The 16,707-nt window shown below is 41.2% G+C and overlaps 2 protein-coding genes across 5 annotated transcripts in view; one reads left to right on the top strand and one right to left on the bottom strand.

The window, feature by feature from the left end:
• The first annotated feature begins 712 nt into the window (after nucleotides 1-712).
• Nucleotides 713-11,433, top strand: gldn (gliomedin). The gene is made up of 10 exons (XM_072464995.1): nucleotides 713-1,358; nucleotides 2,193-2,244; nucleotides 2,319-2,336; nucleotides 2,872-2,970; nucleotides 4,547-4,648; nucleotides 5,579-5,704; nucleotides 6,008-6,079; nucleotides 6,153-6,278; nucleotides 6,741-6,891; nucleotides 7,599-11,433. The coding sequence occupies exons 1-10, from the start codon at nucleotides 876-878 to the stop codon at nucleotides 8,062-8,064; spliced, it is 1,695 nt and encodes a 564-aa protein (XP_072321096.1). The 5' UTR covers nucleotides 713-875; the 3' UTR covers nucleotides 8,065-11,433.
• Nucleotides 10,736-16,707, bottom strand: part of dmxl2 (Dmx-like 2) — an 89,064-nt gene continuing 83,092 nt past the window's right edge. For all 4 annotated transcript variants that reach the window (XM_072464991.1, XM_072464994.1, XM_072464992.1 and 1 more), the window contains 2 exons: nucleotides 14,368-14,585; nucleotides 10,736-12,600 (listed from right to left, as the gene is read on the bottom strand). In XM_072464991.1, the coding sequence (XP_072321092.1) occupies nucleotides 12,391-12,600; nucleotides 14,368-14,585 (428 nt within the window). In that variant the 3' untranslated portion in view covers nucleotides 10,736-12,390. The remainder of the gene's footprint in view (nucleotides 12,601-14,367; nucleotides 14,586-16,707) is intronic.

Below are 16,707 nucleotides of genomic sequence, written 5' to 3'. Positions count from 1 at the left end.
ACCTCACAATCTTCTATTCAAACTAGCATTTATTTAAGTGTTTTTATTGCTATAAAATACCTTGAAAACATACTTCATTCTTACTGTGAGCAGGCTCGCCACTCCACAGACCACAGCTGTAACTTGGCCCGGAAGCGTCACCTGGTTGTTTCCATGGCGATAGATGTCATAATAATGCCATACTGTTCAACTTTCTTGGCAGACCAATTGTTAATGTTAAGTCATTTGTGTAATTTTTACTTTATAATTTGGCCTAAAGTTTGTTTAAATTACAAGAGATGATTTAAGTCAAATTTAATACAAACAAATCAAATTTTCACGAAGATCAACGCGAAACTACGATAGCTCTTGAGTGAAATGTGTCTGTGCTTTCTCTTTTAAATTGTTTTTAGAATGATTATTTAAGCTTTTTATTGCATTTATATAGTGATTTGAATGTATTTTAAAATCTCTGTTGGCTCTAGAGAGAAATTGTGTTTGTAAAATCATTGAAACCTACATTCGCAGTTACATTCTTGCAGAACGCTTGCTTGGGCATAGTATTGGGTAACTATTTACATGTTTATGCCACATCAGGCGGCCCACGTCTCCCCGGGACATTTACTGGAGCTGAATCTGAAATCAGGTGACCGCACAAAACAAGCCCATTCAATTGTGTAATGTCCCTTCTACTCCTACATGCTGCCCAGCCTCGCTCCACTATTGGCCCCCGGTAACACAAGGCTCTGTCTGTGTGTGCGACCCGACTTCAGAAACACCACCATCTGGACTCGGAACAGGCTCGCACTAGACCTTCAAACCAACCGTGGACTTCGATCGTGCCATTTTGGTTGGATTTCCTCGATTCTTTTTCGAGATTTGAACCGGTCTTTTGGATGCAGAAGCGAGACAGCGACGTCATAACCATGTGGATCCCCACTCCGAGCTTGACTGTCCTGCAGCGGGTCGTCCTCTACGGGACCTGCGTTCTGGCCGTGCTGAATTCTCTGGGCTTCTTGGTGGTCCTGGTGCGACAGGACCGGCAGGCGGCCCGACTGGAGACGGTCGACGCGAGGCTGGGCGACGTGGAGCACAGTTCAGTGGTGGAGTTCATGCAGGAGGTGCCCAGGGGAGCGGCGGGGCTGAGGCGGCACCGGGACGCGTACGCGAGGAACAAGCGCAGCGGGGCGGAGGAGGGAGCGGACGGCGGGGCGGAGGAGATGGCGCTGGACGGGTCGGAGCAGGAGGTCAGCCAGGAAGTGGGAGAGGAGGCGCAGAAGAAGGGCCAGAGTAAGAGCAAGGAGAAGTATCACCATGGATACCACAAGGCTCACGTTCAGGACGACATGATGATGATGATGACTTACTCCATGGTCCCGGTGAGACTAAACATGTTTGAGTGGATAATATTACAAGCATCGTTGTGGAGATTAGAATATTAAAGTATATCGTCTGTGATTAAAATATATTTAACAGAAAAAGTCCAAACAAATGTGATAATTCTGACCTTTTGTGGTTCATTTATTTGTCCATTTACGTTTTGTGCTAAATTGAACCTCAATCGATACGTCCATAGGCTCGTTTTTGCACATTTCTGGTGCTTTGTGGAAATATCCTCTGAATATTGTTATCAATAATGAAAATATATCAAGATTTTGTCAATTTTATATGCCCTACTTTAGATGATAATGATAACAACTCAGTTCACTGTGGAAGACAACAACTGATACTTAGGTCCTCCATCAAGGTTAGAAAGACAAAAATTAAAGACCGGTTTATAATAATATATGTTTGGACACGGCACAGAGAAGCCTGACTAGGATTTGACGATAAACATTATAAAATTACAAAAATAGGTTAAAAGTCTGATGTTTTTTTGTGTTTTTAAGAAAGGTGTAACGCTTTAGAATAAGGTTCCTTAGTAAACTGGTCATGAGGCACTAATAAACACTAGTCATTTGTTTATGCTCTTAAAAGGCCTTTACTAATATTTGTAGATGGCTTATAACACATTTATAATTCATAAGCATCAACAACATAACATAGCATGTAATACATGTTTGTAAGAGCCTTAATGAGCTGCTTATCAAACTGTGTTCAATAATCAACTGATAAATACTTGTTATGCATTAGGAATGATGTATTTTCATTTTATTTATTTATTTTAAAGCATTACAATCTCATGCAGTGATCTTGTTCTGATATTGTTTCAGATTAAACTCCTGATTGACATTTGTAACAGCTCTAAAGGCGCCTGCATTGCTGGTCAGTCTTCAGCTTATGTTTTCATGATAACAATGATAATATCTGGAATGGGACTGACTCCTTTTGTCTTGCAGGACCTCCTGGACATCCAGGTAAGTGACTTTATCCAAAACATGGTGAATGTTGTTTAGACCTGGTTTAGTTCTGAACTGGCTTTAGTCCTAGTTCAGACACAGTGAGCTCATGTTTTTATGCTATCAAGATCCAGTTTATATAATTTATGTTGGAATGACACAAAGTTTAAGAATCACTGTTTTATATTTTAAAATTAATCAAAACTTGGTACAAACGCTGTGATATTTGACAGATAATAGAAAGATAATCTAGAATGGAGTGCGGCACATTTTTGCCAAGAAAATAAAAATCACAGATCATGTTAAGTTTGATCGTTTAACAGAGATTTACAGTTTTTTCTTCATTACAATGTAAAAAAAAGTGACATATTTTTACTTATAATTGCAAATTTTGATATTGGTGAATCAACCCATTTACATTTTAAATATTTAGATGGAGATTGATAAATGACAGTAAATGCTGCTACGTCATGGTAATCCAGATGACCCATAAACCCGTTGACATGCATTTATCGTGTATGTTTTGTGTGTCTCTTTGATTGTGTGTGTGTAGGTTTGCCTGGCACAGACGGGACGCCTGGATATAACGGCACTGATGGCATCCCGGGCCTGGATGGAGCGCCCGGGGCAGAGGGGAAGCGAGGTAAAAGAGGTGAGAGCTGCTTATACTGATATGGCCCATTTTGTTTCAGGCCCGAGGCGACGGCTGCCATTTTTGTACAGGACATGGAGTAACCAGTGCACTGTAAAAACACAAAGCCACCACTGTAAATGTATGAAGAGAAGCACAGCCAAAAGGACACACTCAAAAAGATGCAGACACAAGAAAGTTAGGCCCCAAGCAGTTTCTATTGAGAGTTACAGGACAAGGGTTTAAAGTACTCTGAAAATAGAATGTACTATAAGTGGAATAGAGTGTACTGGACCACGGTTTTACTACATCAAATACACAGCGATAACAGAAATAAAAAAATAAAACAGAAAGAGGAACCATGTCATTTTAGAGATTCTATTTGTTTGTACAGACATTTAACCATTACATCTGTTTCATATGTATTCATTTACTGATGAAAACCATGCATTCATTACTGAAAGTGAGCTTGCCTTCTTACAGATCTGGCATGTAACTTAACCTAGACCCACCACCTGCTTGTCCCCATGGAGACAGATGTTTAATGCCACACAGGGAAACATTCTAGGCAAAGCAATAATATGTGTCGTCAAGTAGTGTCTGACCCTCCACTGGATAAGTAACAATGTGCACCTTGAATATTCCAAAAAAAACATAAAGATGCAACTTTCTTTTGATTTAGGGATGTCCCAGGTGATAAAGGGAAACGTTTGAATTAATGCAATAATCCTAAACAAGGCCTTTCAAATGCAGTGGTAAATGTAGATTCCCATTCATTTATATATGTCCTGAAAATCAAATCAAACATAAGTCATAAACCTACGTCATTATTTTGCGGGTAGACTTTTTTTGGCGGTTTGCAAATGTCAACAGTTGCTTTCATGGAGGTCGTGGGTGATGTTTGAAAACCACTGGCCCAGGAGACTTTTGTAGTCCTCACACACTCATTTTTGTTTGCTCTCCTGCTGAATGGGCAAACATGACCATGAACCAACTACTATCATAAACTCGATGGCAAACACTGTGATTCAGACCTAAAATGATCGTCTTATCCAAACCACTGGTAAATTGTTGGTGTCAAGAACCAAACATATGTGCAACAATCTAACCCCGAGAGCATCTTGCAAGCACACATTATTATAATTGAATTGCTTTATTGTCACAGTCATTACATCACCGGAACTTGTGGGAACCTGAATTAACCAGAGAATACAATTGACAGCATTGGGACAGTTTTAGGACGTCCTGAGACCTTTAGAGACACGTTCCACCTCAGTGTGCATGCCAACGCCTCCAGCTTCCTGAAGTCTTGGAGAGCAACAATGATCGGATCAGTTGTTTTGCCAAAACCTCGTGCAAAGGCTTTTCCATCCACATTTTCTCAGATACGATTCATGTGGTTTGGGCTGGAAGTGAATGAGACTCTGACCCTCTTGAGTGACGCAGTGGAGCAGAGGAACATTCAGGCCTCACAGAGGAGACAGTGGACACTTCTGTTCTTCATGTAGGACTCAAATCTGACCAAAATGTTGTCGAAACTAACTTCGTCCATTGTCCTATTATAACGAGTCGTTCATACTTACTGTTTGTTCATCAGGGCCTCCGGGTGAGAAGGGCGACCCAGGGGAGCGAGGAGAGCCCGGGGAGCCTGGACCTCCTGGAGAGAGCGGACAACCATCCAACGACGTCATCATCGAAGGTCTGTAAAAACTGAATCAGTGTTGGATGAACGAGACACTTTTCACTGGAGTTCATTGGACAAGTTTAAACATGACACAAGGTTTCAGTTTTGAAAGAGAATGTTTCACTTAGCCAAAATAAAAAAAGAGTCAGGGTTTCTACGCCGAGTTGTCTTTGGGTCTCTGTCTGCAAAGGCTGGTTTTCCACCTACAGACAGCAGGGGACGACGACGGGCATTTCAAACGCCCCAAAAATACCTATTTAACCATCAAAGGGACTTGCAAAGATGTTCAATAAGGTGAAAATTAAGAAGAGACTGATCTGTTATGCTGCTCCCACAGCTAGGAACTCTCTTCAGTCAGAAAGGAGGATGTGTGAACTGATCTCACTGAAGGGATTTTGCTCTAATAAAAAACAAAACATAACAAAGAGCAAAAATGTAGCTCTGTTTAAATGTTTTCTTAAATGTCTCTTTTAAATGTGTAAATGTTTTTGTGATTTATGTGCTGCTACTTTTTCACTTTGCCCCAGGTTGAAAAAGAGGTTTTGGTTTCAGTGAGTTTTACCTGGTTAAATAAAGGTTAATAAAATAATCACAATAAATCAGGTTTAGAGAGGTTTATATTATTTGGTAAAATTTGAAACGAGGGAAGACAAGTTACACACTTCACCTTCTCATGTGGCTTACATGTAAAACCATGACAGATCTCACTCCTGTCACTGTTTTATCCCAGGTCTTCATTTCGATTTGCAGCTGGGAACGATGGGAACTTAGCACTGAATTCCCTCAAACTATGATTATTCTCTCTATGCGTTTTTAAATGTAAAACCTGATTTTAAATGCTTTGTGACTTGAAAAGATTACAAGCCTCAGCTAAAAAAAAAAAAAAAATGACTACCGTAGCCTGGATACGGTATGTGATTTTGCCTCGTGCCCCTCTCTCCTCAGGTCCCCCAGGCCCTCCAGGACACCCCGGAGCCCCTGGTCCTGCTGGTCCACCTGGTCCTCCAGGTCCTCAGGGTCCTGCTCGGATCAGACACAACAGAGCCCACCTCCAGGCCGCTCAGACTCTGGGTGAGAACCACAGACTCAACATCTACAGCCACAGACACAGTATCTAGTTCTGAAGATTGTACTATCTGTGCTCTTTATGTTATCATGCAATTATTATTTTGTCTGATTTGTTATATGCTGATTATCGTTTTATCATTGTCTTTAAATGTTTGAGGACTAAGCATGGAAAGTAGCTTCTTGGTAAATCAGATAATTAATTTAGAGTGTTCATTCAAATGCACTGCCTTCTCCAAATAAACACATCATGTAACAAGCTAAGGAAGTTCTCATAAGTCATGTCTTCATTGCAAACATTTCTTGCAGTACCGTTACAGGTCAATATTCCAAATGACGGCACTTCTCTAAAGCATCACGAGAAACCTGCCAAGAAAAACGGTAAAGCACATCTTTCCCTTTCAACAATATGTTATTCATGTGCTGAATCTATCCGTCTGTCCTTCTGCTGCAGAGTGTCTGATCAAGTCCCTGATAAACCCCAGAGAAGTGTCCCAGACAGAGAGCACCTTTGGGTCCTGGATGAAAGACACGGCTCTGCTCCACGACGAGAGGATCTGGGTCGCCGAACACTTCTCTGGTACAATGATTCTGTCTGTTCTCACACAACCCTTGACCTTTGCAATGTTAAATAGTCCTAACAATTTGGGAAAATATCAAGCATTTTTTATTTTTTGTAATAATGTTGTTATTAGATTTCGTTCACGTTGGAGATTTTAAACACATCCAGGACTATTGGAAACACAATGACGAGGATCAAATGCATTCATGTGAAGAACAATACAATAGAGCTTTGATTGTAAGAAACGTCTGGCCAGATGTGCCAAGAGTCCGTAGAGATGCTTTAAGAAAGAAAAAAAGAAAAGAAAAAAGAGACACATTTACTACACCAGTTTAGTATGTAGTAGTAGTGGTAGTATGATGACACCGAGCTCTACACAGGGTTATCAGGGTTTATACAAGATAAGAAGAGATAACTTTGTGCAACCATTCAGATTATGGTCGTGGTTAACTTCTGTATATTGTGTTGTCTCGGGCCCAGGTCGAGTGGTGAAGGAGTACAAAAGCCTCGGTGCTTTTCAGAACAGCAGCTACACTCTCGTGGATGTGAGAAAGTTCTTCCAGGGCTGTGGCCACATGGTCCACAATGGATCTCTGTACTATCACATCGCTGGGACCCCCACCATAGCCAGGTACTGAAGGTTTGAGACACTACAGGCAAAACTCACCTTTCTTTTCTTTTCTTTGGACAGTTTGCTCGCTCAAAATCTAAGCTCTCTTCGTTAAACAACAACACTGTCTAAAGATGATGCATTATTTGAATTAATCAACTTGCGTCCATAGATTTATTTGGGATATTGTGAATTTTAAGGCTGTTTTTTTAAATGTTGTTATTCTTCTGTTTAACTAGATAAACCTTGGCACAATCTTTTTAGGGCCAGACAATACACAATTGTGGAGTGTGAGCATTGAGTGAGTGAATGGTTTGGCTCGGAGGGTCGTGGCAGATCGGCAGCCACATGACCATCAGTCAGTGCAAGGGCAGCTGTGACTATAACTGAAGCTTAGCCCCATCGAGTATCTGAGACTGAAGGAATTGCTGGGTTTCAGATGACATCTCAACATTCATACCACAAAGACAGGCGCAGCTAAAATAAATGTCGATAAAGTGTCGATTTTGGTCATAATAGGATCATGGAAATCAATGTAATCGATTGTGGGGAATGTGGATGGTTCTGCTGCTACGGTGTGGATGGCGTTGTCGGCAGGATACGTGAGGGGAAAATATAATACATTTTTTGGAGGGCGATGGGTTGACGCAAACGTAGTCGGTTGAATGTACATTTCAACTTCAGTTTTAACCATTGGCTGCGGTTGAAATCTGTTTCTTCATCCACAGATTTCACTTTGAGACGCGGCGGCTCCACACGCTCCACATCGACAACGCCCTCCACCACAACCTGGCCTACCTGCTGCAAAACTCCAAGACCTACTTCAAATTGGCGGTGGACAAGAACGGCATGTGGCTGATCTTCGCGTCCAGCGCCGACGACGTCATAACGGTGGGACGGCTGGACCAGAAGACCTTCACCGTCACGTCGTACGTCAACACCACGTATCCCCGGGCCAAAGCCGGCAACGCCTTCATCGCCTGCGGGGTCTTGTACGTGACCGACACCAAGGATGGCAGGGTCTCGTTCGCGTTCGATTTGCTCAAGGGGAAACCGGTGAACGTAACCTTTGACCTGAGGCCGCCGGGAGGGGTCCTGGCCATGTTGTCCTACAGCCCCAAAGACAGACACCTGTACATGTGGGACAACGGACATGTGAAACTCTACGTGGTCCACTTCATATCCGACGAGTGACAAATCGCACTTTTAAAACTGCAAAATGGCGCCATGTAACTGTTCCGCTGGAGGGCCTGCCACCTGCTCTTCCTACAGATGTTATTGCTTTGACCACAATGTTCCGTAGTATGGCATTAAACATTTCTACATAGCATTTTCCTTTAATCATGGGTGTTATTGTTCAAAAACACCTTGAAAAACATGTATTCTCACAACTAGCAGGCTCACTTCAACACGGATCTGACCTTTGTTTATTTATTAATCTATTTACATATGAAACAAATGATTGAACTGGTCATCTGTCATTTAGAACCTCCCCATCAAACTCCTCTCACCTCAGATTAACAGTTTTAGGATTGGCTCATGGATTCTGTAGCTCTTCTGTAGTTCTTAAGCCCTAGAGATATCTGATCCTTTCTTTCTTCCTTGTAAGCAAACACATTTGTTCTGATGCAGATCATGCGTGTCCCTGATTGGCTGATCCACCTGTCAATCAAATCCCCCCTGCAGAGATGAAAACACTCACCAGTCTCACACCTTCATCACGTATCGGAGTTGTGTGTATTATGGATCCCAGGCAATGTAATAACATCTCCATGGAGACAAGCAGATGGCGTATCCTCCACCTGGAAAGTTACATAGTGCACCTTTAAACTGGGTAGTTATACATTTGGGGATTATTGTTAAACTGTCATTGAGTTTTTTTAATAAGAATTTGTAGAAGGTATTTTAAAGATACTGGGAACAATCACACGTTCTAAGATAAGATAAGATAAGATATTCCTTTATTGTCCCACAGTTCTGACATCAGAACTGGGACTAAACTGAGACTGAACCTGAACTGAACCAGGACAAAACCAGGACTAAACCAGGGCTAAACCAGGGCTAAACCAGGGCTAAACCAGGGCTGAACCAGGGCTGAACCAGGACTGAACCAGGACTAAACCAGGGCTAAACCAGGACTAAACCAGGACTAAACCAGGGCTAAACCAGGACTGAACCAGGACTAAACCAGGACTAAACTAGGACTGAACAAGGGCTAAACCAGGACTAAACCAGGGCTAAACCAGGGCTGAACCAGGACTGAACCAGGACTAAACCAGGGCTAAACCAGGACTGAACCAGGACTGAACCAGGACTAAACCAGGACTGAACCAGGGCTAAACCAGGACTAAACCAGGACTAAACCAGGGCTAAACCAGGACTAAACCAGGACTAAACCAGGGCTAAACCAGGACTAAACCAGGACTAAACCAGGGCTAAACCAGGACTAAACCAGGGCTAAACCAGGACTAAACCAGGACTAAACCAGGGGTAAACCAGGACTAAACCAGGGCTAAACCAGGACTAAACTAGGACTGAACCAGGACTAAACCAGGGCTAAACCAGGACTAAACCAGGACAAAACTAGGACTGAACCAGGACTAAACCAGGACTAAACCAGGACTGAACCAGGACTAAACCAGGGCTAAACCAGGACTAAACCAGGACTAAACCAGGGCTAAACCAGGACTGAACCAGGACTAAACCAGGACTAAACTAGGACTGAACAAGGGCTAAACCAGGACTAAACCAGGGCTAAACCAGGGCTGAACCAGGACTGAACCAGGACTAAACCAGGGCTAAACCAGGACTGAACCAGGACTGAACCAGGACTAAACCAGGACTGAACCAGGGCTAAACCAGGACTAAACCAGGACTAAACCAGGGCTAAACCAGGACTAAACCAGGACTAAACCAGGGCTAAACCAGGACTAAACCAGGGCTAAACCAGGACTAAACCAGGACTAAACCAGGGGTAAACCAGGACTAAACCAGGGCTAAACCAGGACTAAACTAGGACTGAACCAGGACTAAACCAGGGCTAAACCAGGACTAAACCAGGACTAAACCAGGACTGAACCAGGACTAAACCAGGGCTAAACCAGGACTAAACCAGGACTAAACCAGGGCTAAACCAGGACTAAACTAGGACTAGGACCAGACCAAAAGTCAACATCAGGAATAAACTGGGATCAAACCCGTGTGAGCCCATCTTAACAGGAAATACCAAAGCAACAAAGGTGTTTTATAGTATAAACAACTATGAAAAATGCAACATTTAAAAACTTTAAAGGCTCAGACTGTTAAGATTTAGGTGAATTTGAAAGATATATGTAGCGTAAGATTAAATTAAACATGTAAATAACACATCTACACAAGACTGGCTGTGGTAGACTAGAGCAGTGGACCTCTATTTTCAAGTGGTTTGCTTCCATTTTAAAGTTTTCTTTGGAATATGATACACAATTCAATTATTTTATATTCAGTGCTGTATTTATTAGTATTATTTTATGCATTTTGTAACAATTAACTGCGTGCAAACTTAAAGTATTTTGTATGTGTTTTTGATTTGTCCTTTGAAGTAATCTTCCTTCTTTGTTTGGTACATGTCATTTGTTTCGTTTGTCTGATTTTATGGATCCAACAACTTTTACAGGCAGCACAGAAATTGCATGAAGCCAAACGGCATGGTAACTATGGTAAATACTCTGTCATTCGCCAATATCAAGACTGTAAATGACCAGAAAACAAGGTAAATGTGTTTAAACAGTAACAATACGATTCTCGAGCTCTTTCTGTGCTGTAAAGTTCAAAGTTTGACCTTTTTATTTTGTATTCACGGAACAATAAATAAAAAGCCAAGCGATTCTGATGAAATAAAACAATTTATTCATCTTTGAGATAAACTCTAGCCACAAACTTCACACATTTAAGACTTGTGCCCTTTTTTACTGTTGACTTTTGGCTTCCTCCGTTTTGTCATTCTCACTCGAACCGTGGATAAACATCTAGAACACACACAGTACACGCAGTGGGCAGAAACATGGGAGAGAAACACAATCTCTTTAATAATAAATACCTACATACACTTAACAAAAGTACAACTAATCCAGCTGGTATGATACAAACCCAAAAATAAACAAATGCTATGTTTGTACAAGCTGTCGTGATAGTTCATATATATATATATATATATATTTATATTTATATTTGTATAATTTCTATAATAAAACTATTTGAAACGTTTTACTACTAGGCCAAATAAAGCCAGACATTCATTTGTATAGAACTGTATCCTCTTCCATAACCTATTTATTGGAAAGAAAACATTTAGTGTCTCCAGAATTTGAGTGCAAATATTTATTCCTTAATCGATGAAAACAGTAAAACAACTATAGGAGAACACACACTGAAACAGTAGACTGTAGCACATCATCTTCCCAGAGAAAAAAAAAGCCTTTCATTCCTAAAATAAAAGGCATTAAGATAAATAGATTTTTTTTTTTTACAGAGGAATGATCAACACAACATATAAATAAATTAAACATCAATAAAAAAAAAAAACACAAAAACAATAAATAAACTCAATATTCTTGTGCAAAACCAGAAGTGATTTTGTGTTTCTGCGGGTGAGGGTGATTCTGCAGCGGGACAGACGAGACACATGGGGAACAAAGATCACGTACTTCAAACACGGCATCGTCCAAACAGGCAGTGAGGGCAGGCAACGAGCGCACGACGAAATGGACCAGCGAGGACACGAGGACCGGACCGCCACCGTAAACCGGGACTGTGGACCGAAGTCTACAAACACGGGCCCGGACTCGGTCTCCTTACGCTGAGCGGGGGACGGCGGGGGGGAAGGTTTAACGCATGGTCGCCACTAGAGGAGCAATGCATCGTCGACTCTTTCCGTAAGGGCGGACGTAAGCTGGGGGGAGGGCCCGAGAAACGGTTAGAAAAGAAACGGAAAGAAAGAAAAAAATCGTCCAACAACTCGATTCACACTGGAAACCACTGACGGGAATAACAAACCACAGTGCTGGTTACAGTAGATGCTAAAGAGAGAGATTTCAGCTGTGGGCACAAAATGACGACAGATTTACACTTTTTAAAATTTTTGCTTGAGCACTTTTACAGAGCACTATCAATAGACCTGTGATTGCACCGCGTAACGAGAACAGGACATGCATAGCTTCCCTATAAACACACTCTAAAGATCAGAGATGAGATTTCTCCATTAAATTACAATAAATCTAAGCTCTTTTTTTTCTTTTTTAAACTCAAGTGTATGGTACCTTTTGCTTGTTGTGAGCCTTTGGAAAATAAAAACATGTTTGCAGCTTTTGTTTGGTCGCTCTTGTTTAGGGGTAAACCCGTTCTGAAACAACACTGCGCCCGAGCCGTCGTAAAAGCCTCGCCTCAGACGGACTCTTTCCCCCCGTTTTTGTTTTAATGCCGAGCGAATGTGAGCTTCTTCTGGCCCGTTTCCAATCCCTCTGCGCGGGTGAGGGCCGTTGGTTAGAGCGCGTCCACGAGGCTGCTGGGGATGTGGTATCGGTCGGGCAGCACCCTCATCTTGAGCGTCCCGTCGGCGCCGCAGGTGAAGATGCGGTTCCCGGGGCGGGTCTCCACCTGCATCACCCCGGCGCCGATGTTCCTGAACAGCGACTGCTTGGCGTGCTCGGTGCTGAAGGCGTGCATCAGGCCGTGGCCCGCCAACTTCCACACCTAAAGGGGGCGACAGAGGGGCGACCGAATGGGATGAGAATTATACAGGCTTTTCTGAAGCCGTATTAAAAACTGTGTATTGTCCAGCGCTTTTTACTTTCTCTATACCATTGTAGTAGTAGTAGATGTCACGATATGAAATTTTAGTGTTACGATTATTGAGGGAAAAACATCATGAGTTCACGATTATTCACAATTTTGGAACTGTGACCAAACAACAGTGAAATCTGTCATTTTCTGTCATTCCCGTGGCCTGACAAAGACAAAATAAAGTTAATATAAAAAGTTCTTTATATTTATGTCTACTTTTGGGATATGTATTGAACAAAAATACACGGTTTCACGATGATTATTTTTCGGTTCTTACGATTCTATTGTGACCTGAATAATCTTAACATCTCTATAAAGCACTGTATAAAATGTGTGTTTAAGAGAATACAGCGAGTTTATTTGTATTCATTGCAACCTTGAAAAGGCCGATCTTGTCTCATCTCAGAAACTCAGCAGTGTGGTGGAAATAACAGGGGCTGTAGTGAGGCAGCAGTGGCTCAGTAGTTAGAGTGCATACCATTGTTTGTAAATAGCCCAAAGCTAATAATGGCTTGTTATGCATCACGTTTAATTACTGAAAAACTAAACTTTTCTTTTTTTTAGAACCCCACTGTACAAAGTTATCCTCTTTTATGGAATTGTTTTGATTATCGAGCGTTAATCTCGTAGTGTTTTGACAATACTTGCAGTAATAGCGTGTTTGAAAATACGTAATGGTTCAGTCAAAAACAAACACGAGACGCTTCTTCAGTTAGAAAAGTGAGAGGTTTGTGTGCGTCTGTGTGTCCAGCTCAAGAAACAAGAAAGAAATGCAAGAACTAATAGTGACTGCTTCATTTACGCAGTCACTCAATTAAGGCGTTTTACATTTTCAAACTAATAGACAGTCTGTTTTTTATTTTCCTGAAGGGTCTGCCAGCTTCCTGTCTCCATGGAGATGTCATTATTTTGCCTATAATGTTAGTCTTATGGGTCAGATCTTTGAAGAGGCGACAGCAATTACAGTAAGAGTGAATGTAACAATTAAGTAACTTATATGTGATATTATTTGTTATTTTCAAACTGACAACCACAAGAGGGCGCTCTGGGCTCTAAGCGACGCAGAAGAAGAATCTGCACTTCCTCTTCCTCCGGAGTTTGTGGAGTTGTTTAGAAGTGACACAGAGGAAGAAGAATTCAGTGGATTTAGTGATTTGGGGTAAAACTGATGCTTTGGTAAACTTGTTAGCATGTTCTTTATGCTATAGTTATCTGAATAACTGTTCATATGTTACGTTAACATACCAGACACTTACCAGCGTTTGTTAGCGTTAGCATACATACACCTATTCACCATGTTCTCTAATCTGTTATTATTTTAAGCTGTATTTCAAGCTGAAATGTCTGTTCTTGGACAAGGATTTTATCAAATACATTTCCCCAAATACTCCAGTGCGACTTATATATGTGTTTTTCTTCTCTATTATGATTTTTTTGGCTGGTGCGACTTATAGTCCGAAAAGTACAGTAAAAGCAAAAAAGTTTACGGTTTCACGCCAAAAACCACAGCAGAAAATGCAAGGCAAAGCGATAACATCTTCATGGAGACGAGCAGACTGTGTCCTCCACTAGAGGAGCATCTTCATAAGCATCTCTTTCATGTGCACCATCGGTCACGTGTGTGTGTTTCAACTGCTCCACCACGTGTGAACTTCTCCACGTTCTCTCAGTCGTTACCTTCATGTTTCCCTCGGCGGATCCCGTCACAAAGAAGTCCTCAAAGGGGTCGAGGGCCAGGGCCTTGATGGCAGAGTCGTGAGCCTGGAAGGTGTGCAGGAGCTGCCTCTGTCTGATGTCGAACACGCACACGAAGCCCTTTCTGCCGCCGGTGATGAGCAGCTGCTGTTTGGAGGCGTACTGCAGCACCGTGGCGCCGTTGTCGTGGCACGGGAACGCTGCGTGTGGAATACATACATACGTGTGAAATACAGACATACGTGTGAACTACAGACATACATATGTGTGAAATACAGACATACGTGTGAACTACAGACATACATACGTGTGAACTACAGACATACGTGTGAAATACAGACATACGTGTGAACTACAGACATACATATGTGTGAAATACAGACATACGTGTGAACTACAGACATACATACGTGTGAACTACAGACATACGTGTGAAATACAGACAAACGTGTGAAATACAGACATACGTGTGAACTACAGACATACATGTGAAATACAGACATACGTGTGAAATACAGACAAACGTGTGAAATACAGACATACGTGTGAAATACAGACATACATGTGAAATACAGACAAACGTGTGAAATACAGACATACGTGTGAAATTCAGACATACAGACATACGTGTGAAATACAGACATACATGTGAAATACAGACATACGTGTGAAATACAGACATACGTGTGAAATACAGACATACGTGTGAAATTCAGACATACAGACATACGTGTGAAATACAGACATACATGTGAAATACAGACATACATGTGAAATACAGACATACATGTGAAATACAGACATATGTGTGAACTACAGACATACATACATGTGAAATACAGACATACGTGTGAAATTCAGACATACAGACATACATGTGAAATACACATACATGTGAAATACAGACATACATGTGAAATACAGACATATGTGTGAAATACAGACATACATGTGAAATACAGACATACGTGTGAAATTCAGACATACAGACATACATGTGAAATACAGACATACATGTGAAATACAGACATACGTGTGAAATACAGACATACAGACATACGTGTGAAATACAGACATACATGTGAAATACAGACATATGCGTGAAATACAGACATACGTGTGAAATACAGACATACATGTGAAATACAGACATACGTGTGAAATACAGACATACGTGTGAAATACAGACATACATGTGAAATACAGACATACGTGTGAAATACAGACATACGTGTGAAATACAGACATATGCGTGAAATACAGACATACGTGTGAAATACAGACATACATGTGAAATACAGACATACATGTGAAATACAGACAAACGTGTGAAATACAGACATACGTGTGAAATACAGACATACATGTGAAATACAGACAAACGTGTGAAATACAGACATAAGTGTGAAATACAGACATACGTGTGAAATACAGACATACATGTGAACTACAGACATACATACGTGTGAAATACAGACGTACATGTGAAATACAGACAAACGTGTGAAATACAGACATACGTGTGAAATACAGACATACATGTGAACTACAGACATACGTGTGAAATACAGACATACGTGTGAAATACAGACGTACGTGTGAAATACAGACAAACGTGTGAAATACAGACATACGTGTGAAATACAGACATACATGTGAAATACAGACATACGTGTGAAATACAGACATATATGTGAAATACAGACAAACGTGTGAAATACAGACAAATGTGTGAAATACAGACGTACGTGTGAAATACAGACATACATGTGAAACACAGACATACGTGTGAAATACAGACATACATGTGAAATACAGACATACGTGTGAAATACAGACATACAGACATACGTGTGAAATACAGACATACATGTGAAATACAGACATATGCGTGAAATACAGACGTACGTGTGAAATACAGACATACATGTGAAATACAGACATACGTGTGAAATACAGACATACAGACATACGTGTGAAATACAGACATACATGTGAAATACAGACATATGCGTGAAATACAGACATACGTGTGAAATACAGACATACATGTGAAATACAGACATACGTGTGAAATACAGACATACATGTGAAATACAGACATACATGTGAAATACAGACAAACGTGTGAAATACAGACATATGTGTGAAATACAGACATACATGTGAAATACAGACAAACGTGTGAAATACAGACATAAGTGTGAAATACAGACATACGTGTGAAATACAGACATACATGTGAACTACAGACATACATACGTGTGAAATACAGACGTACGTGTGAAATACAGACAAACGTGTGAAATACAGACATACGTG

The sequence above is a fragment of the Eucyclogobius newberryi genome, unplaced genomic scaffold (genome assembly GCF_026437365.1).
Source record: "Eucyclogobius newberryi isolate DKJ021-1_F unplaced genomic scaffold, fEucNew1.0.hap1 SCAF_5, whole genome shotgun sequence".
Taxonomy (NCBI): Eukaryota; Metazoa; Chordata; class Actinopteri; order Gobiiformes; family Gobiidae; genus Eucyclogobius; species Eucyclogobius newberryi.
This window is presented reverse-complemented; position numbering and strand designations above follow the sequence as displayed.